General features: G+C 36.2%; 1 protein-coding gene across 1 annotated transcript; it reads right to left on the minus strand.

Annotated features, from left to right (window-relative positions):
* Nucleotides 1-146: 146 nt before the first annotated feature.
* On the minus strand, nt 147-16,106 carry gng12a (guanine nucleotide binding protein (G protein), gamma 12a). The gene is made up of 3 exons (XM_081373642.1): nt 15,906-16,106; nt 2,237-2,345; nt 147-285 (listed from the first exon to the last, which is right to left on the minus strand). The coding sequence occupies exons 2-3, from the start codon at nt 2,339-2,341 to the stop codon at nt 160-162; spliced, it is 231 nt and encodes a 76-aa protein (XP_081229768.1). The 5' UTR covers nt 2,342-2,345; nt 15,906-16,106; the 3' UTR covers nt 147-159.
* Between the last annotated feature and the right edge of the window lie 271 nt (nt 16,107-16,377).

A 16,377-nucleotide genomic window follows, 5' to 3' on the forward strand; every position in this document is an offset into this window, starting at 1 on the left:
CCAAACAGGCAACCAAAATGGCAACTAATTAGTACTGATTGGAGTTTATTTACAGTAATAAATACTGTAAGAGCTAAATATAGTTAAGACATGGCACAAAGTTATACTAAGGAGCTAAGGCAAAGTTGAGTAGAAGTAATTAAATAAGACGAGCGTACACTACAATATAGTGCAGGGCTTTCTGTCCTTGAAGGGGTTTTCTGAGGCAGGGATGCCCATGAGCAGGGGGTCGTATTTGGCGTTTTCTCCACAGTAACGCATGAGATCAGCAGAGGCCTTGGATACCTGGATGAGACAAGTCAGAATGTGAAAAATCTTCTTGCATGTTTTTTTTTTTATATATATTTATTTAGTGCATGAATCATTAAATCACAAAGAAACTATATCTTATGGTTTATTTTTACTTCAAAACAAGAATTTATACTTCCATTCAAAAGGTTTTTTTATTCACCATTAATAAAAATAATTTGTCCACCCAGGCTGCATTTATTTGATCAAAAATACAATTAAAACAGTTATAATATGAAATATTATTACTATTTAAAATAACTGTTGTAATGTAATTTATTCCTGTGTTCAAAGCTGAATTTTCAGCTTCATTACTCCATTCTTCAGTGTCACATGATCCTTCAGAAATCATTCTAATATGATGATTTACTGCTCAAGCAACATATCGTTATTGGCCGACATATGTTCATTATTATCGGCCCGATAAGAAAATTTTGCCGATATATTAAAGCCGATAAATAATGGATTATTTCTTTCAAATAATAATCCAAACATGTTCATCATGATGGTTCTGAATTGCTTGAAATATGATTGGAATCACTTCAAAAAAGGAAAATACACTTAAGTGCAACATGCAAAGCACTAGTCTGTCATACAGGCTACATATCATTTTTATGAGAACATTATGATTGTGTGCTTGGGACATGGCTTTTAATGGTGAGACTTGTTTTTGTAATAAGGCTCTCAAAAATCTGCCAATATATCGGTTATCGGCTTTCAAATATGAAGAATTAATGGTTATCGCTATCGGACAGAATTTTCATATCGGTGCATCCCTATTACCAATGTTGAAAATAGTTGACCTGCTGAAAACCATGATACATTTTTGAGTTTCTTCTTATTCTGACAAACACAAAGTTCAAAAGAACCTACATTTTTTTGGAATATTTAATGTGTATAAAAGTAAATAAAAATAAAAAATGTTACCTTACCAACCCCAAACTTTTGAAGGGTATCATTACCATGACCTTTTTCAAAAATGATTTCCTATTTCTATTACAGCAACACAATCATGCACATAAATCCTTACTGTATTGTACATCACTATTTTACCCAAATCGATTAGTCGCTATTAATCGCATTTAACATAAAACTTTGTTTACATATGTGTGTGTGTGTATATATATAATTAAATTTACATATCCTATATGTCTGTGTGTGTGCATATCTGTGTATATGTACATATACTGTATATATATATATATATATATATATATATATATATATATATATATATATATATATATATATATATACACACACACACAGAGAAATACTGTATATAATATATATATATATATACTGTATATATATATATATATATATATATATATATATACATACATACATACATATATCATGTAAATAAACTTATGTAAGATGTGATTATTCATGATTAATCGATTTGGCAGCAAACTTTTTAAAACAAAATGCATAATATTATTTAAAATATCTTTAAATGCATGATGTTCAAAAGAGTAGAGTATGTATTTGCAGTTTTAGACAGTAAACCACACTCTTAAAAATATAGGTTATTTATTGTTCATTAATGGTTCTATGACGAACTTAACATCATTAAAAAAATCATTAAAATATTCTTTAGTTTACATGAAGAAAAAAGTGGTTATTTTAAGAACTTTTGACTGAAAGGTTCTTTTGGGAAACCAACAAATTAATTAATAATGCCTGAATAAAAATGTTCATTATTTTTGATTCTATTAAAATGTACAGATCACCTGAAATAAAATATATTCTAGAGTTATTTGGCGTTGTATGTTGTATTTATTTTGTTGTAAATAAAAAAAGCACAAATCACACAAAAAAGAGGATGTTCATCTTGGGAAAGGGTCAAAGGTGATCATCCATGCTGGTAAATAAAACGGCTTTAAAAGATCTGTTCACAGTAATGGACACAAGCATAAGAGGGTTAATTCACAACATAACATACCTTTATCCTCTCGATACTGGCCTCGACTTTCAGTTGCTGGACCATCCTCCTAGCATGCGTCAGGTTGTTTGAGCCCGCCATTTTAGAGGACATTTTTGAAACCATATAACTGTAACAAAACACACAAAACATGCAGTTACAGAATAGATGTCATAAAACACTCACATGTTGTTATATGCCAGAGTCAGAGAACAGAAAGTCATGACAACATCACATTAACAAATCCTTCCTCCAAACTTGTCAAATCAACACCCATACAGTAACAAATGAAATCTAGAGCAATTTCACAATAAAAAGGCACAAAATGGATGCAAAACGAAAAGTCTTCCTAATATAAAACCATCTGACTGAATAGTGTCATCAGTTAACAGGGACGTTCACTATTGGAGTCTGTATTCGGCACATGCACTGCCCTCACCCACACAACTCAATACGCAATAGCTACTGACAGACACTCAATTGACGCTTAATTCTCTACAAATAAAATGTCAAAACCTTCTCAGGAAGCAAAGTAATACTGGTATTCAAGTGCTTGTACTGTGGAAATCAAATTATTCCCTGAGCTTTTAGAGGCTAATAGCACCCACAATTGAATTCATTATAATGTCAGTTCTATTATATGCATTTCTGTCATTCCTTGCTTTCATTTATAAAAACATTGTATGCCTCTCATTACAACTCTAACCTGAAAGACTAGAATCTTTTAACAGGACAAACAGGATCAAATTAAAGAATAGCTTCTTCATTCAAAGCAAGTTGAGATTTCCTCTTATGTTTAACACTAAGATTATTTCAGTTTGTAAAAAATATAGGCTATCTCTGCATTCTGTTTACAGTCAATTTTTAAATGCAAGAAGAAAGAAATGCATCTGTAATCAGGCCAGGTGAATTTAACCAGCATAATTACATAAATATTTCAAAAGTTCCTGTAATGTCTTACATAAATTCGGTTTCCAGTTTCCTGGAATACTTCCACGAGTGAAGCACAATGAGGTAGTCAACAGCATCTATACTTACAAAACACAAAAGGTTTAGGTTCTGGGTAAAGGAAGAGGAAATATTGCAGTTTTAGGTTACTAGTCCACAAAAACAAAACTTTTTTTTTAATTTCAGATGGGACATGTCCTACTTTCCCTGGCTTGAGGAAGTTTGGCAGTGGCATGACGTCACACACTTACACAACCGGAACAGTGTTACAGTGCTCTCTATCGGGAAAGCTTGCATAATCACAAATGCTCCTCCAGAATACACTGACCCCGGTCGACAGACAAACTGCAGGAGACCGTGTCTCCACCACAACTGACCAGTTAAGCTATTCAACTTAAGTTATGCCAAAGAAACTGATTCAACTATCATGAAAAATCATAGCTTTCCAATTATCATCTATATGACATTGTCTACAAGGTCATTTCCCATTGATATTACCCATGAAGTCAGAGAGGGACATTCCGAAATCATTTATTATGGTGTCTAAATAAAATCCTGGAACATTTAGGCTAAATATAGTAACTGAAGATACAAAGTATACACAATCTGCAGCACAGATAAGTGTGTGTGTCTTTGTCTGAGTCACAGAAAATGTGCTGATGACTTTATGTTCTGCATATACGGGGGGGTATATGGATGCGTGTATGGGGTGGTACACTTTTGGAGAGAGCACAAAACATTTCCCTGTCTGAGTGGTGACCTATTAGCCCTGAGGTCATCAACAGCTGCCACTACACAGTTTATTCAGCAGATGTTATCAGTTGCTCCAGTCACATGATCTCACGGTGACACCAGCACACCCCGATCAACACACTGTAGAAATGCAACTCATTCCCACTCAGCATGTACTATTGTGACTATTCAGCACATTTAAACTTGCATCACCCGAAGGCAGCAAAATTATTGTAGGTAAGCTCAGGTTTTATGCACTAAACATGCTAATTCAATATGCAAAAAAAATAAAAAAAATAAATACAAAATATTTTGTATGAAATACAAAAATATTATTTAGTATGCAAACATATTTAAGAAAAAAGTCCAACTGCAATTTAATATACGAATATTACAACAACGTCATCAATATCAGTTATTTCTTTGAATGCATTGAATGAAGTTTATTTTAAATTTCGAGGAAAAAAAACAGGGCTGAAATTATCTACTAAACAAAGCTTGAATGGCTTTTGGCTGAATTATTTGCACATGTTTAAGGCTTTTCAAACAAGAGGCCCTTAGATGTCTTAAAGCTGGAATGCAATTAAAATTGAGATTTTCACAAAAAAAAAAAAAATCATAATTTTGATTTTCTTGTGAAATGCCAGACTTCTCTCTGGTGACATATGCCAGACTTCTCCAATCACTTCGTACGCATAAACCCCGCCCTTTCTTACAATTGACTTCAAGCTCGCATTCAGATCTGCCTCCGTCCAATCAACAACAAATGCAAAGTCCCCAACCTAATTTTTTCTTTTTTCGATATTCCTTTTCTCTCAGACGTACGTCACAATACGAAAGATATGAACTGTCACTATTTCCAAATAAACATGCTATGTTTCCTTTGAAGAAAAAAAAAGACCCACTGAGCAGAGAGAATAACGAGTTTACGTAACAAATCTGCATCTGGAGAACATCTGTTGCATCGGGGTTTTACACAATGAAATGGTCATTTCATGATGAATGATTGACAGGCTGAGAGATGTAAAGATAACCAGCCAAATATCTTACACCATCTCTCTTTCTCCATGGAAATGTTCTTAGGTAGGGCAGAGCCTTCTACAGAAAGCGATCTGTTAACCCCCAGGGTCCAGTTCTATAGAAACAGAGATCTGCATGCACAGTCAAATGTGAAGTGGTTTCGACAGCTGACAAAGAGAAGCCAAAAACAGTTACTCTACAGAACGCATCAGCCTAGACCACTTTTCATATAATCACATTTATCAAAAGTACACTACAGAGAGAAATTACTTAGAACTCTTCAGAGGAATAAAAGTGTAATAAACATTCAGTGCAGCAGAATTCAGAATTTGTCCAGAACGAGACCGTTTTGTGTAGTTAGAAAGAACTTTGCCTAAACATTGATGTTATACCTATTTTATTTAAGATATGGATATACTGAGTAAAATTCTGACCAATAACAATAAGCTCAATTATTTTCATGCTATGGCCAATAACTGATAAATAGCTTATCAAAAATCTGTATGTTTTGGTCTAAATACACTACTGCTTAAATGATTGGGTCGATAAGACGTTTTAAGGTTTTTGATGCTGAATTTATTTGATCAAAAATATCAAATTGAATCAAAATATCAAGTGTGTGTGTGTGTGTATCGTGATACTTTTTGGCCATTCTTTGATGAATATAAAGTTCAAAAGAACAGCCTTAATTTCAAATAGAAATATTTTGTAACATTATAAATTATTTTACTGTCACTTTTCATCAAATGTGTCCTTATTAAATACAAGTATTAATCATTTCATAACAGGATTGGCTAAGTATTATATTTAACAGTGTTTTAAAAATAAGTGTTTTTAAAGATTAACTTTAAGTGAGCATTAGATGACCAAAAAAAATCATCTAAAAATAGAGAAAAATGATCATAAACAATTAAATAACTACAATGACTGATACCAATAAATTAATATTAATAAATGAATAAATATCAACCTATGTACAATATGGTCCCAATGTGCATTGGCATGTGCATTCCTGGTTTAATGCAAAAACAAAACAAACATCATATTCAATAAAGGATCACTGCTAACTAATTGGGAGATTTATAGACCAAAAAAAGCCTTAAACCATTAAAAGCATTAGAGCACAATCAATGTGGCCAGTTTGCTTTAGTATTTAACAACTATAATCTGATTTGCAACCAGCAGCGTAAAGCACAAAGGTGGTGTCATGCACTTTCCCAAGCATCATTCAGTATTAATGACTAAGTCAAAAATAGCCAGTGTGCAGTGACTCCCAGCAGATGGGAATATGTGAATAAATCCTCAAAAAAGAGCCAATCCACACTGAACAACACAGGGCCAGGGCTACATAATGGGCCATTATCAGTCAACACCTGGGGCCTAAACAAACAGCAGCTCTTGGAGATAATGTCTCATCTACGTCAGCATGTGTGTGGGCCTGATAACCAGGAGCTGTGTGTAAAGGTTTCACCCATTGGAAAACAAATAGCTTTGTCGTGAGGGGATGAACTGGTGCAGAGGTAGTTCCCGAAGTCAAGCAACCAGGAAAATTCTGGGGGAGGGAACAGTTGGAAAGCGAAATAATCATATTTCTGTTATTTTTTGTGGTTTAAGAGGAAATTACATGACACAGAGAGAGAGAGAGATGCAGCTGTGAGCAAGAGGTTGTGCGTGTATTGTATGGGAATGATGCCAGATATGCTGGTGCAACAGAGGTGCAATAAAACTCCCGTCCATTGTGTTCTCTGCCTGCCACCCCCCTCTAAATGCCCCCATTCATCTCAGCAGCTGAGAAATGCACAACTATTCAACTTCGAACAACAAACTCACCCCAACAGAGTTCTGCGTTTAGACTACAGCCCTAAAACAAAGCAGTCTTTATGAAACCCCGGTCACTGGCAGCTCCACTGTGTATGAGTACATCAGATTATATACCGCTATCCGAGGCCAAAGGTCTGCGCTCTGCTCCTCCCAGTTAATATGCTGGATGGCTCAATAACAGGGAAAACACTGTAATGTCACACAGCAGTGACTGGTTTGGGTTTTTACAGGGAGGCTTTGTGCAGAGGGGCTCCACTATAGGAAAATTGAGAGAAGAAAACAAGCAGAAATGTAGAACTAGAGAAAGAAAAACTTGCTGTGAGATTATGGAAAACAAGTGATCTTTAAGATAATCTTAAAGGGGTCGCTCACCCCAAAAGAATCTATTTACTAACCATTAGATTGTTCCAAACCTGTGACTTTCTTCTGTGGAAAACAAAAAAATGTATTTTGAATAAGATTTTGTTGTTGTTGTTGCAATTTTGCTATTTTGTTTACACCCTAATGTTCTTTATAATATTTTCTTTTGAGTTCAGCAGAAGAATAAAAGTAATACAGGTTTGGAACGACATGAAGACAAGCAAATTATGACAGAATTTCCTGTAAAGAAAGTATCTAAATGACAATTGGTTAAAATTCATTCATGTATTGATATAAGTTGCAACTAGACTAATATTTTAGGTAGTTCAGAGTGTTGCTTTGCAGTTGCTTTATAAGGTGGTTTTTAGTTGTAATGCATTTGCAAGGGTGTTTCTGGGTGGTTTCCAGGGTGTTTCCAGCAAAAGTAGGGGATCGCCTCACCCCCATGTCTTTATGATATTCTGGTCCCTATAAGGCTCCAGCCCAGGGCTCCAGACTAGAAAAATGAGTAGAGTCAATGGCTCCTAAAATGAAACATATAGGAGCCAAATTACAGATGCTTGTTCAACAGCATAAAAAAAAAATGCAAGCACCACTTGATGGAAATACATGTTGTGATGGTATTTCCATCAAGAGGTGCACTCTGTAAAGTTTACTCCAGCACATCGCAAGGACTTTCAATGAATTTAAGGTCTGGACACAGAGGTGTCGATTCATGTGTGAAAATGATTCTTCATGCTCCCTCCCAAGCATTCTTTCACAATTTGAGCCTGATGAATCTTGACACTGGTATCCTGGAACATGGTTGTTTAAGAAATGAAAAGCTACACACTCCATCAATTAGGGTTAGAATAAATGTTGCATGCTAGAAACATAATAATCACTGCAATAATGATCCAGTCCTATGATATATAGGCTCTAAAGCAGGGATAGGCAACATCGGTCCTGGAGGGCCACTGTCCTGCAGAGTTTAGCTTCAGCCCTGATAAAAACTCACCTGTCTGTATCTATCTAGTAATCCTGAAAACGTTGATTGCCTTGTTCAGGTGTGTTTAATTAGGGTTGGAGCTAAACTCTGCAGGAGAGTGGCCCTCCAGGACCGGAGTTGCCCATCCCTGCTCTAAAGCATTTGCCTATTTAAATCCAAACAGTGATTTTTTTTTTTTTTTTTTTTTTTTTTTGGCCGGGCAGTTGTTTTGTAAGAATATTCATGCTAGATTGAAAAAACGAGAAACTTTTTGTTCATTATGGTTCCAACCGGTCTACAAAGTAACTGTTTACTCCATACAAGTTTCCCTTACAATCGATTCAATATTACAATTGGGCTTCACTATGCTGAACAATAAACAATAATATTTTTAGAGAAATATATTTAAATGGAAACACTTTTATTACAACAAACTCTGATGTTAATATTAGGTGACTGAACGATTATGATACAAACCTCACAATTAATAACCTTGAATGACCGGTTCATAAGAGTAATTAGTTCGCAACGGCTCGTGCGGATTTCAGTGGATCATCAGGAAAAACATGGTACACACTCTAAAGATGTAAGATAAGCCATCTCAAATGATGATGTCGGAATAAACCGCAAATGAACGCACACAAAATTCTCAACTTCCACTAAAGAAGATTAAAACGTCTCTTTTCTCTCGTCTCTCCTTCAATATAAGCATATGGGATTTTTGCACATTTTATAGTCACTATGGCTTAGAAAGGTAATAATTTGAAGTAATATTTTGCAGGTTACTAGCCAAAATTTAATACTTGAGGTTAAGAGTTTGTCCCAATCCCATCAAGCACAATTAATGAGTAACGCCCCAGTCACAACAGTGGTCTCGTGACTCTACAGATGTCTGATCGGTGTAGCTTACAGGAGAGGGTTGTGTGTGAAATGTCAAATATTTCCAGAGAGAGAACATGGGGAATGAAGAGGAACATCAATGCAGTGTACAAGACAGAGCAGCTTAGGAACACACGAAACAAACTAAGACTTGAAATGAGAAATTAATTGGGACTAAAAGAGTCTGACGTGCAAGGTATGTTTTGCATATATTTGCATAAACCATTCTTTTTTAAATGCACGTGAACCTATACTAACATTCACTTTTGTACAACAAAGTGATAATACTTAGAAAGGAAAAAAATATTCTGATAATAGACAAAGCATGCTAAGGTTAAAATGTAATCCTGTCGAACCAGCCTCCCTTTACAAAAAAAGGAAAGAATTCCACATATGAACGCCTCCAGAGTTTCTGCATGTCACATGAATGGATGTGTCATCATGGGATCAAAGATCATTTCCATGAACTCAAAAGCACATGATGACACCAATATGGTATATTGCTCACATGGCTTCACAGCATCAAAGGTTTTCACTAATGGAATAAAGCCTACGGAGATTGTCAGGTTTGGGCATCGTGCCACTGATAAACGAGACCAAATATGAGCAATACTAAAATAGTGATGTTCGTCTCATTAACCACAAGCATAGCACTATATAGTAAAGAAGTGATCTTGCTGAAGGAACACGCTGGCTGATGGAAATGCATTTTCAAAATTGCACACTTTTTACTATTTCGCATTAACATTTTTAACATTTTCGAAACCAAAATTTGTACAAGATATTTATGACTGGCTGAAGAGGAGACCAGAGGCACAGAAGACAGCGTCTCATGTCTCTCAGAATCAGAATTGTGTGGTGGTTAAATATTTTAGACCTGGCAGAAGCTCAGAACATGATGACACAAAGGTGCACCTGCCCTGACCGGCAAAACCGAGTACTTGGAAAAAGGTCATGTCAGGGATATGGGCCTTGTTTCTCTAGAATTTATCAAATAATTTCACCCCGATATTATTTGCACATGTAACCTTCTGATCTGGATTCAGGCATGACTCAAGAGGTCACAATAATTTTATGCCTTATATGATTAAGGGGAAAAGAATGTGGCCGAAACATCCTTTGGTTCCAGGTAAGCAGAGTTAGTCAAGGACAAATGCTCATGGAGCATGTGACTGGGGGAGAAGAAAACACACGGAAAGAGACTTCAAAGAAGAGAAAAAGAAAGTGTTTCTAAAGTGAAACTCAATGGTGTGGAATGTAGTACCAAAAACTTCCAGCAAGCGGCATGACAAGAAAACTTCTCTTCACTTCTTGGGAAAACCCACAGAGAAATTTGGTTTATATCCGTTATGCCAAATTATCAATAAAAGTTTTGATAGGGATAGAGGACAAACATTAACTACAACGTTTAAAGGAGTTCCCCAAAACTCACACAATATGAAAGATTCCCTCACACTAGGCTAGAGAGAGTCCTGAAATGTCTTTGCTGCGTCCCAGTGTTTCCCTACAGGATTTCCCTACAGTTATTACAAAAAAGATCCGTCGATTTGTATCTTTAACAAGTTCAGTCAGTAATGATACAGGCACAAAACTCATTTCATTTTGATATAAACATTGAAAATAAAAACATTCAGTTCAGTAAGTCAGTCAGATTCAATAATCGCTCTGATGGATTCAGTCCAGAAGGATTCATCATAAGGACTAGTCAAAGTAATTTGGGGGCACGACTTTAAGACCATTAGAAGTGATAATTTTAAGAAATATTTGTTAATCATGAGAACCCAGGGCATTCAGGAAGAAACAGACATTCTTGTCAATAATGGGTTTGTTTTCCTTGTCACTCTTGTTCCTGGTTATCAAACGCCTTTGAATCTAAAATGAAGACTAGCTTCAGTTCTAACATCAAGTCCAGTTGGGGCTCACAAGGCAGGAAGAGTAAGTGAGATAGTTTTCCGAACATAGAGGGCACTTGTATAGCTGCATGCCACCTGCACACTCCATTCTCCTCAAAGAAGAACAGTGGGACAAAACACTTTGGGGCCCTACGGCCACCCCGAGTGTGAGCTTCTCCCACACAGAACCTCTCACAAAACTCCCTTCACAAGTCCCCCCAACAGGCCAACCTCACGTCTTTGAGGAAGCTTCCCAAACTTCTCATAATCCCCGCTTTGTTCCCCCTGACAGTGAACTTCCCCTTGGACTCTCACAGAGCTTTGTTTCCTCATCACAGCCACCTGAGGCTGCTCACAGCAATGGCCACTTTCTCAGTTTACACCAGCATGAAACACCTTGCTGGATCAATGGCTTCCATTCATCAGTTGCCTCATGGGAGCCACTTTCTTGAGTCTTGCCCATCTCTAATCTCGGGAGGAAAAAATGCTCTCGCCACCTTCCCAACAGGAAGATCATTTTGGCAGATTCCTGTGCAGAAGTGAAAATGATGCCCAAATAAGAATAGGTTTAATTCCAAGAGGAAACAAGATTCCCAGAACGAGCATCTGGTAAATGCATACATTTAAAGAGGATTTAACCAGAATCATTAAGTTCTTTATGACTCCCATCCAGAAAAGACGTGCCTAGCACCTTTTTAGTACTCCCACAAACAATTGGGAAATCTATTATGCATTTAAAACTGTTGCTGTTAAATTCCTCAAATGTCATAAATGCAGTGACAACATTTTTATGCCACTATATAAAGATAAACTGTCACTACCAAATAAAGCAGCACCTCAAAAAGGATAAGATCAGGTTATAGAGTAACAGATCCTTGTGTTGATATCTCTGACACATCTGTTATAACTCCATTTATGGTAAAATCCTGTGCTGTTGTGATTAACGGAAGAAAAAAACGCTTACGGTGAATTTGGACTAGTTTCTAACAGTTGTAGTTAATGAACAAATATGAAACCTCAGATTTACTATGTATTAATCACTCTTAATGTTGGTGTCAGACAGCAAGGAAAAGTAAACTTTGACCAACTGTTCTTGGTCAAGTTAAAAGGGGACGTATCTTTCTGACCATCTGTCAGTGTTAATGGGTGTTTATATGCTATGTCTCGCCATGGGTCTGACCCCTACCAAACTCTACAATGGAGAACTGTGTCAAAAGGCAGCATTTATTTTAAACTATGGCCTCAATGGATTTCATCCACAAAATCAAGAGAGCAGAATCAAGTGTGATCCGCTAACGCCACCTTTTGGAGACAAATGGTATAGGGCTGTAGCTGCCAAAACAAATGGCTACAGGCCAAAATTTGAATATATAAATCCCTGCCAGATATACATTACCAGCAGATGGCATCCTAGTATGTAGAGTTTGAGCTTGGTTATAGCAGGCACATAATCTGAAACCTTTCGATTTAAATGTTCCAATATTCCATTTAGGAAAAAAATGCATGTTCATAATAAATTACTAACCTAATAATAACACAAAAATAATAATAATAAATTAATAACGTTTTCACATTTGACATGAGAACTAGGAAACTATTGACTAAAATTACACATGATCTTGTAATGCTATTGCATAACTTTAATCTTCCAAAGTAAAGTCTTTTGATTTAGAGTTCTGAAGTCATGTGCTTTTGTTGCTAATGGAATCAGAGGATGAAAGTGACTGCATGAGCCTGATCTTGGCAAAGACATTTCTCTGTGAAATAGCAGGAGTGAGAAATCGGGGTATGACACATGCTGACAAACCCACATCACCCAGGAAGGACACAACTCGAACCCATTCTATAAGTGCACCAAATTAAACATAATATAGTCTGATCATCGCATTATATAGCCAGTCTATAGAGATCATGTGCCAGTGTAATTTTAGTATAACTTATATACTATTATAGTATTTTCAGCTCAATTGTAGTAATTTTGCTATGTGATTGTCATTTTTTATTAGTTTTTATTTTTCAATTTCTATTTAGCTTTAATTTATTTTTATTGCAGCCTTAGTTTTACTAATTTTAGTACTTCAACTGAAACTTTTATAATTTCAAACTTTTTTCACCTAACATTTATATTTTATTGTGTTTTATTAACAAAAATTATTTAGTTAACAACAACACTGCCACGTGCCATTTATGTCTACATCTTGTTCAAGAACATCTTTGTAAAGACATCTGGACATGATATTCAGATCCTTCCTGGTTCCATTCTACAGGGCATCTAGCTGTAATGTGAGCGTGGTGGTGACAGATAAATACAACTTATCTCAATGTGGCTTCTGGGGAAACCAGAATGGTGCAACACTCAAGTTTCTCAATCAAATTGAGAAAGGACTAGGCCTATTGCAACAATTACGAACATTGGATAAAAGTTACAATGCCTTGTAGACAACTTTTTTTTTTTTTTTATTAATCTTACAGCCTAAAACAGTAGTGAATATATTATAACCAAAAACTAAACAAAAGAAAGAGAAACTAAGATAAAACTGCAGTTTTCAGAGTGAGCAGGGCATTTACGTTTCCTTGTAATGGGAAAACGCCAGTGTTTGCAGGTTTTGAAAGCCTTATAAGCCATATTGCAGCCAAATGTTTGAGGACTGGTGAGTCTAAGGAAGTAGTACAACCTTGATTGTTGTGAATTTCTAAAAAAAAAAAAAAGAAGAGTTGGTTGGGTCATGCACATGCAATGCAATTGTCTTGCCAGAATCAACCCAATACTGATGATTCATGTTTAATGATACCAAATGTACAACATGTCACACAAAACGTTTAAGTTGAAGCCGAGGTTCTGGCAGAGCTTGGTTTCCAGTAACATCCTCTGACTAACATAACATAGAGGACAGATTCGTACAGAAACAGTACTGTGGTTAATCACTGCAACGCTAATAGCCACCACCATTTCAAAGGGAAGTAAAGGGATTGTGCCTATTTTTTATTCACAAGAGATTGTTTACCCAAAATTTTAAAATCTGTCATTATTTACTTCTTGTGTTGATCCATTATTAAAGTCGGTAAGAAAAGAAAATTAACCCGATCTATTTTCTAAATGCATGTTATTGGAATTACTGTGAATGATTCAACCATATGTTTAATATTTTAGTTTGTTCGTTTGTTTTGTTAGTTCTATTGTGTAATCAAAATGTCATAACTTAACTTTCTGGTGAAATGACAGACTTCTCTCTGGTAATATATGTCGGACTTCTCCTTGATGGCACGATCGCATTCAGATCTGCCTCCAGCAAATCAACAAAACCAAGTACCATGCCTAGGCCAACATTTTTTATTTTCCAATAGTCTGTTTCACTCAGATGTACGTCACAACATGGAGGAAAAGATCTGTCGCTACTATAGTTTCAACGCGACTTTACAGAATATTAACACGGCTCTTAGCCTTTTCCATACAACAACCATTCATGGTGACCACATCTATCAAGCTTAAATCAAATCAGGACGTGAATTTAGAAATCCAGAAGGCTGATTCTCCATAGGTTCATTCGGTAAAGTGAAAAGTAGTTTTACAACACCAGTTTTTAATGTTCTTTGTGGCATCACCAAAAGAGAAATCCTGAGAGAACCCATGATTAAAGAATGCTAAGGATATTTTTATGTACATTTGACATCAATAACATTTGGTCACCAGAAACATGAGAACCACCGACGTTTGATGATTTCAAGTTGGACGTCAATGACATGTTGCTGACTGGAAAGCTACAGGGAATATTAATTCATCGCAAACACATCATATGGCTCTAGAAGAACTGGAATATAGCACTTGAGTCATATGGTCTGCTTTTATCCTCTTTGCCCATTTTGGACTTTGATAGGCACAAACAACATGGTGGGGAGTAAAAAAAAACTGTTTTTGAGCAAAGTATTCTATTAAACAGAAACTTGAATCTGATTTAGTTGTATGTATGGGAGTTCAGTGACATCCTCCGGGCCATGAGTCCGCTTTCAAATGAGATCAGACTAGATTCAAGGCACTCTCCTCCCTATGAATACAACATGGATGTAACAAGGTAACATCAGTTTCATTGCTCAAGGACTCAGTAGGATGGTCCTTGATAAGTGTTTGATGAAAGAGAGAAATGAAGGGCTCAAATGGATTCTGGGTCATTAACAGTGTAGTCATACATGCATACCCCTTCAGAGGGACAAAACTAGGGGTTTAAGCATACTGGACAACAAGTTTCTTAGCCTGGATTTAATGAGCAGCACAATGGCAGGAGTTTCAATTTTTTTTAAATGCCACTGACCCAAAAATATTCTCATTCTCATTTGAGGGTCCCCAATCCCAAAATTTAAAAGACAGCTATACATTTTCATGTATAAAGACCCAATTTATAAAATGCATATATTAGAAATGTGTAAAATATATATAGTTATTTAAATCAACACATTTAATACATTTTGAACAAAAAGCACAAAATATTTGATGTTTCTATTGTTTTTATCCATACTTTTGCACAGACCCCCAAGCACTCTCTTGAGGCCCCCCGAGGGACCCCGGACCCAAGTATGAAAACCTTGCTCTGACTGTAAAGAAATACAATTCTATCTGAGGCAGTTTCATAGAAGTTGAGAACGACTTAAATTATTTCTGGTGTGTGTTAGTGTATTGTCATCTTAAAACAACCATACCATAATAATGATGGCCTACTAAATGATATAATAGAGGAATTTCCCTCGCATACCAAAGGGTGGATACTAGGCATTCGTTCAACTTTAACTTTGTAGTTAATGAGTTTGATTTATTAAGCCGTAAATAAATAGGTGCCTAACTGTCTGTATTTCACACTGACTAATACCTGTTGAATCGTGTGTGCTTGTTATCTGCTTCACAACTTGGTATAAACTCCAACTTAAAGGATTACCAGGCGACAACTTTCTATTTTCGACACACAAATATACCTAGGCCACAAAACTAAGCAATAGCGTTGCCACATCTCGCGTTATATATGAAGCACAAGTACATTAAATCCGTTACACACTCATCCGACGTCGACAGTTTCACTCTTACCTTTAAAAAAAATCTCCCAAGCGTGAGTCCTGATAAATCAGTGAAGAAACGGAAAATACGACCCCCGGATAGGTTTCACGTAAACTTCAAAAGGTCCGTGTGAAAAAAAAAAAATTGCCAGGGAAGATCTCAATACTAATTCAAAGTTAAGTGCATTCTTTATCACTATTGTAAATGTATTCTTGTTACTTTGTGAATGACACCGTTTGTAGCACTTCCACCTACGCTGACCAATCACAGTCGGCGCACGGCATGACGTCATCACCGTCGACCTTTCGAAGCCATCGAGCTGTGGAGAGAGAGATTGTTTTCCGCCTCTTTTCTCCCGGATTCTCCCAAATTCAGGCGCCCTCTTTCTGTGACCCTGGGAACAATCAATCCTTGCCTTGACAACATTACAGAAATGTTGTGGCATTGGCCATGTCACTTTGGTACTGTCAGGAATTTGTCGTTGTAATGATGGTTGTCTCTT

The sequence above is a fragment of the Scardinius erythrophthalmus genome, assembly GCF_964197995.2.
Source record: "Scardinius erythrophthalmus genome assembly, chromosome: 9".
In the NCBI taxonomy this organism is placed as follows: Eukaryota; Metazoa; Chordata; class Actinopteri; order Cypriniformes; family Leuciscidae; genus Scardinius; species Scardinius erythrophthalmus.

Coding starts and splice junctions, on each gene's coding strand:
- gng12a (XM_081373642.1), bottom strand. CDS start 2,341: ATGGTTTCAAAAATGTCCTCTAAAATGGCGGGCTCAAACAACCTGACG. Junction 286..2,236: donor CCAGTATCGAGAGGATAAAG/GTATGTTATGTT, acceptor TGTCTCATCCAG/GTATCCAAGGCCTCTGCTGA.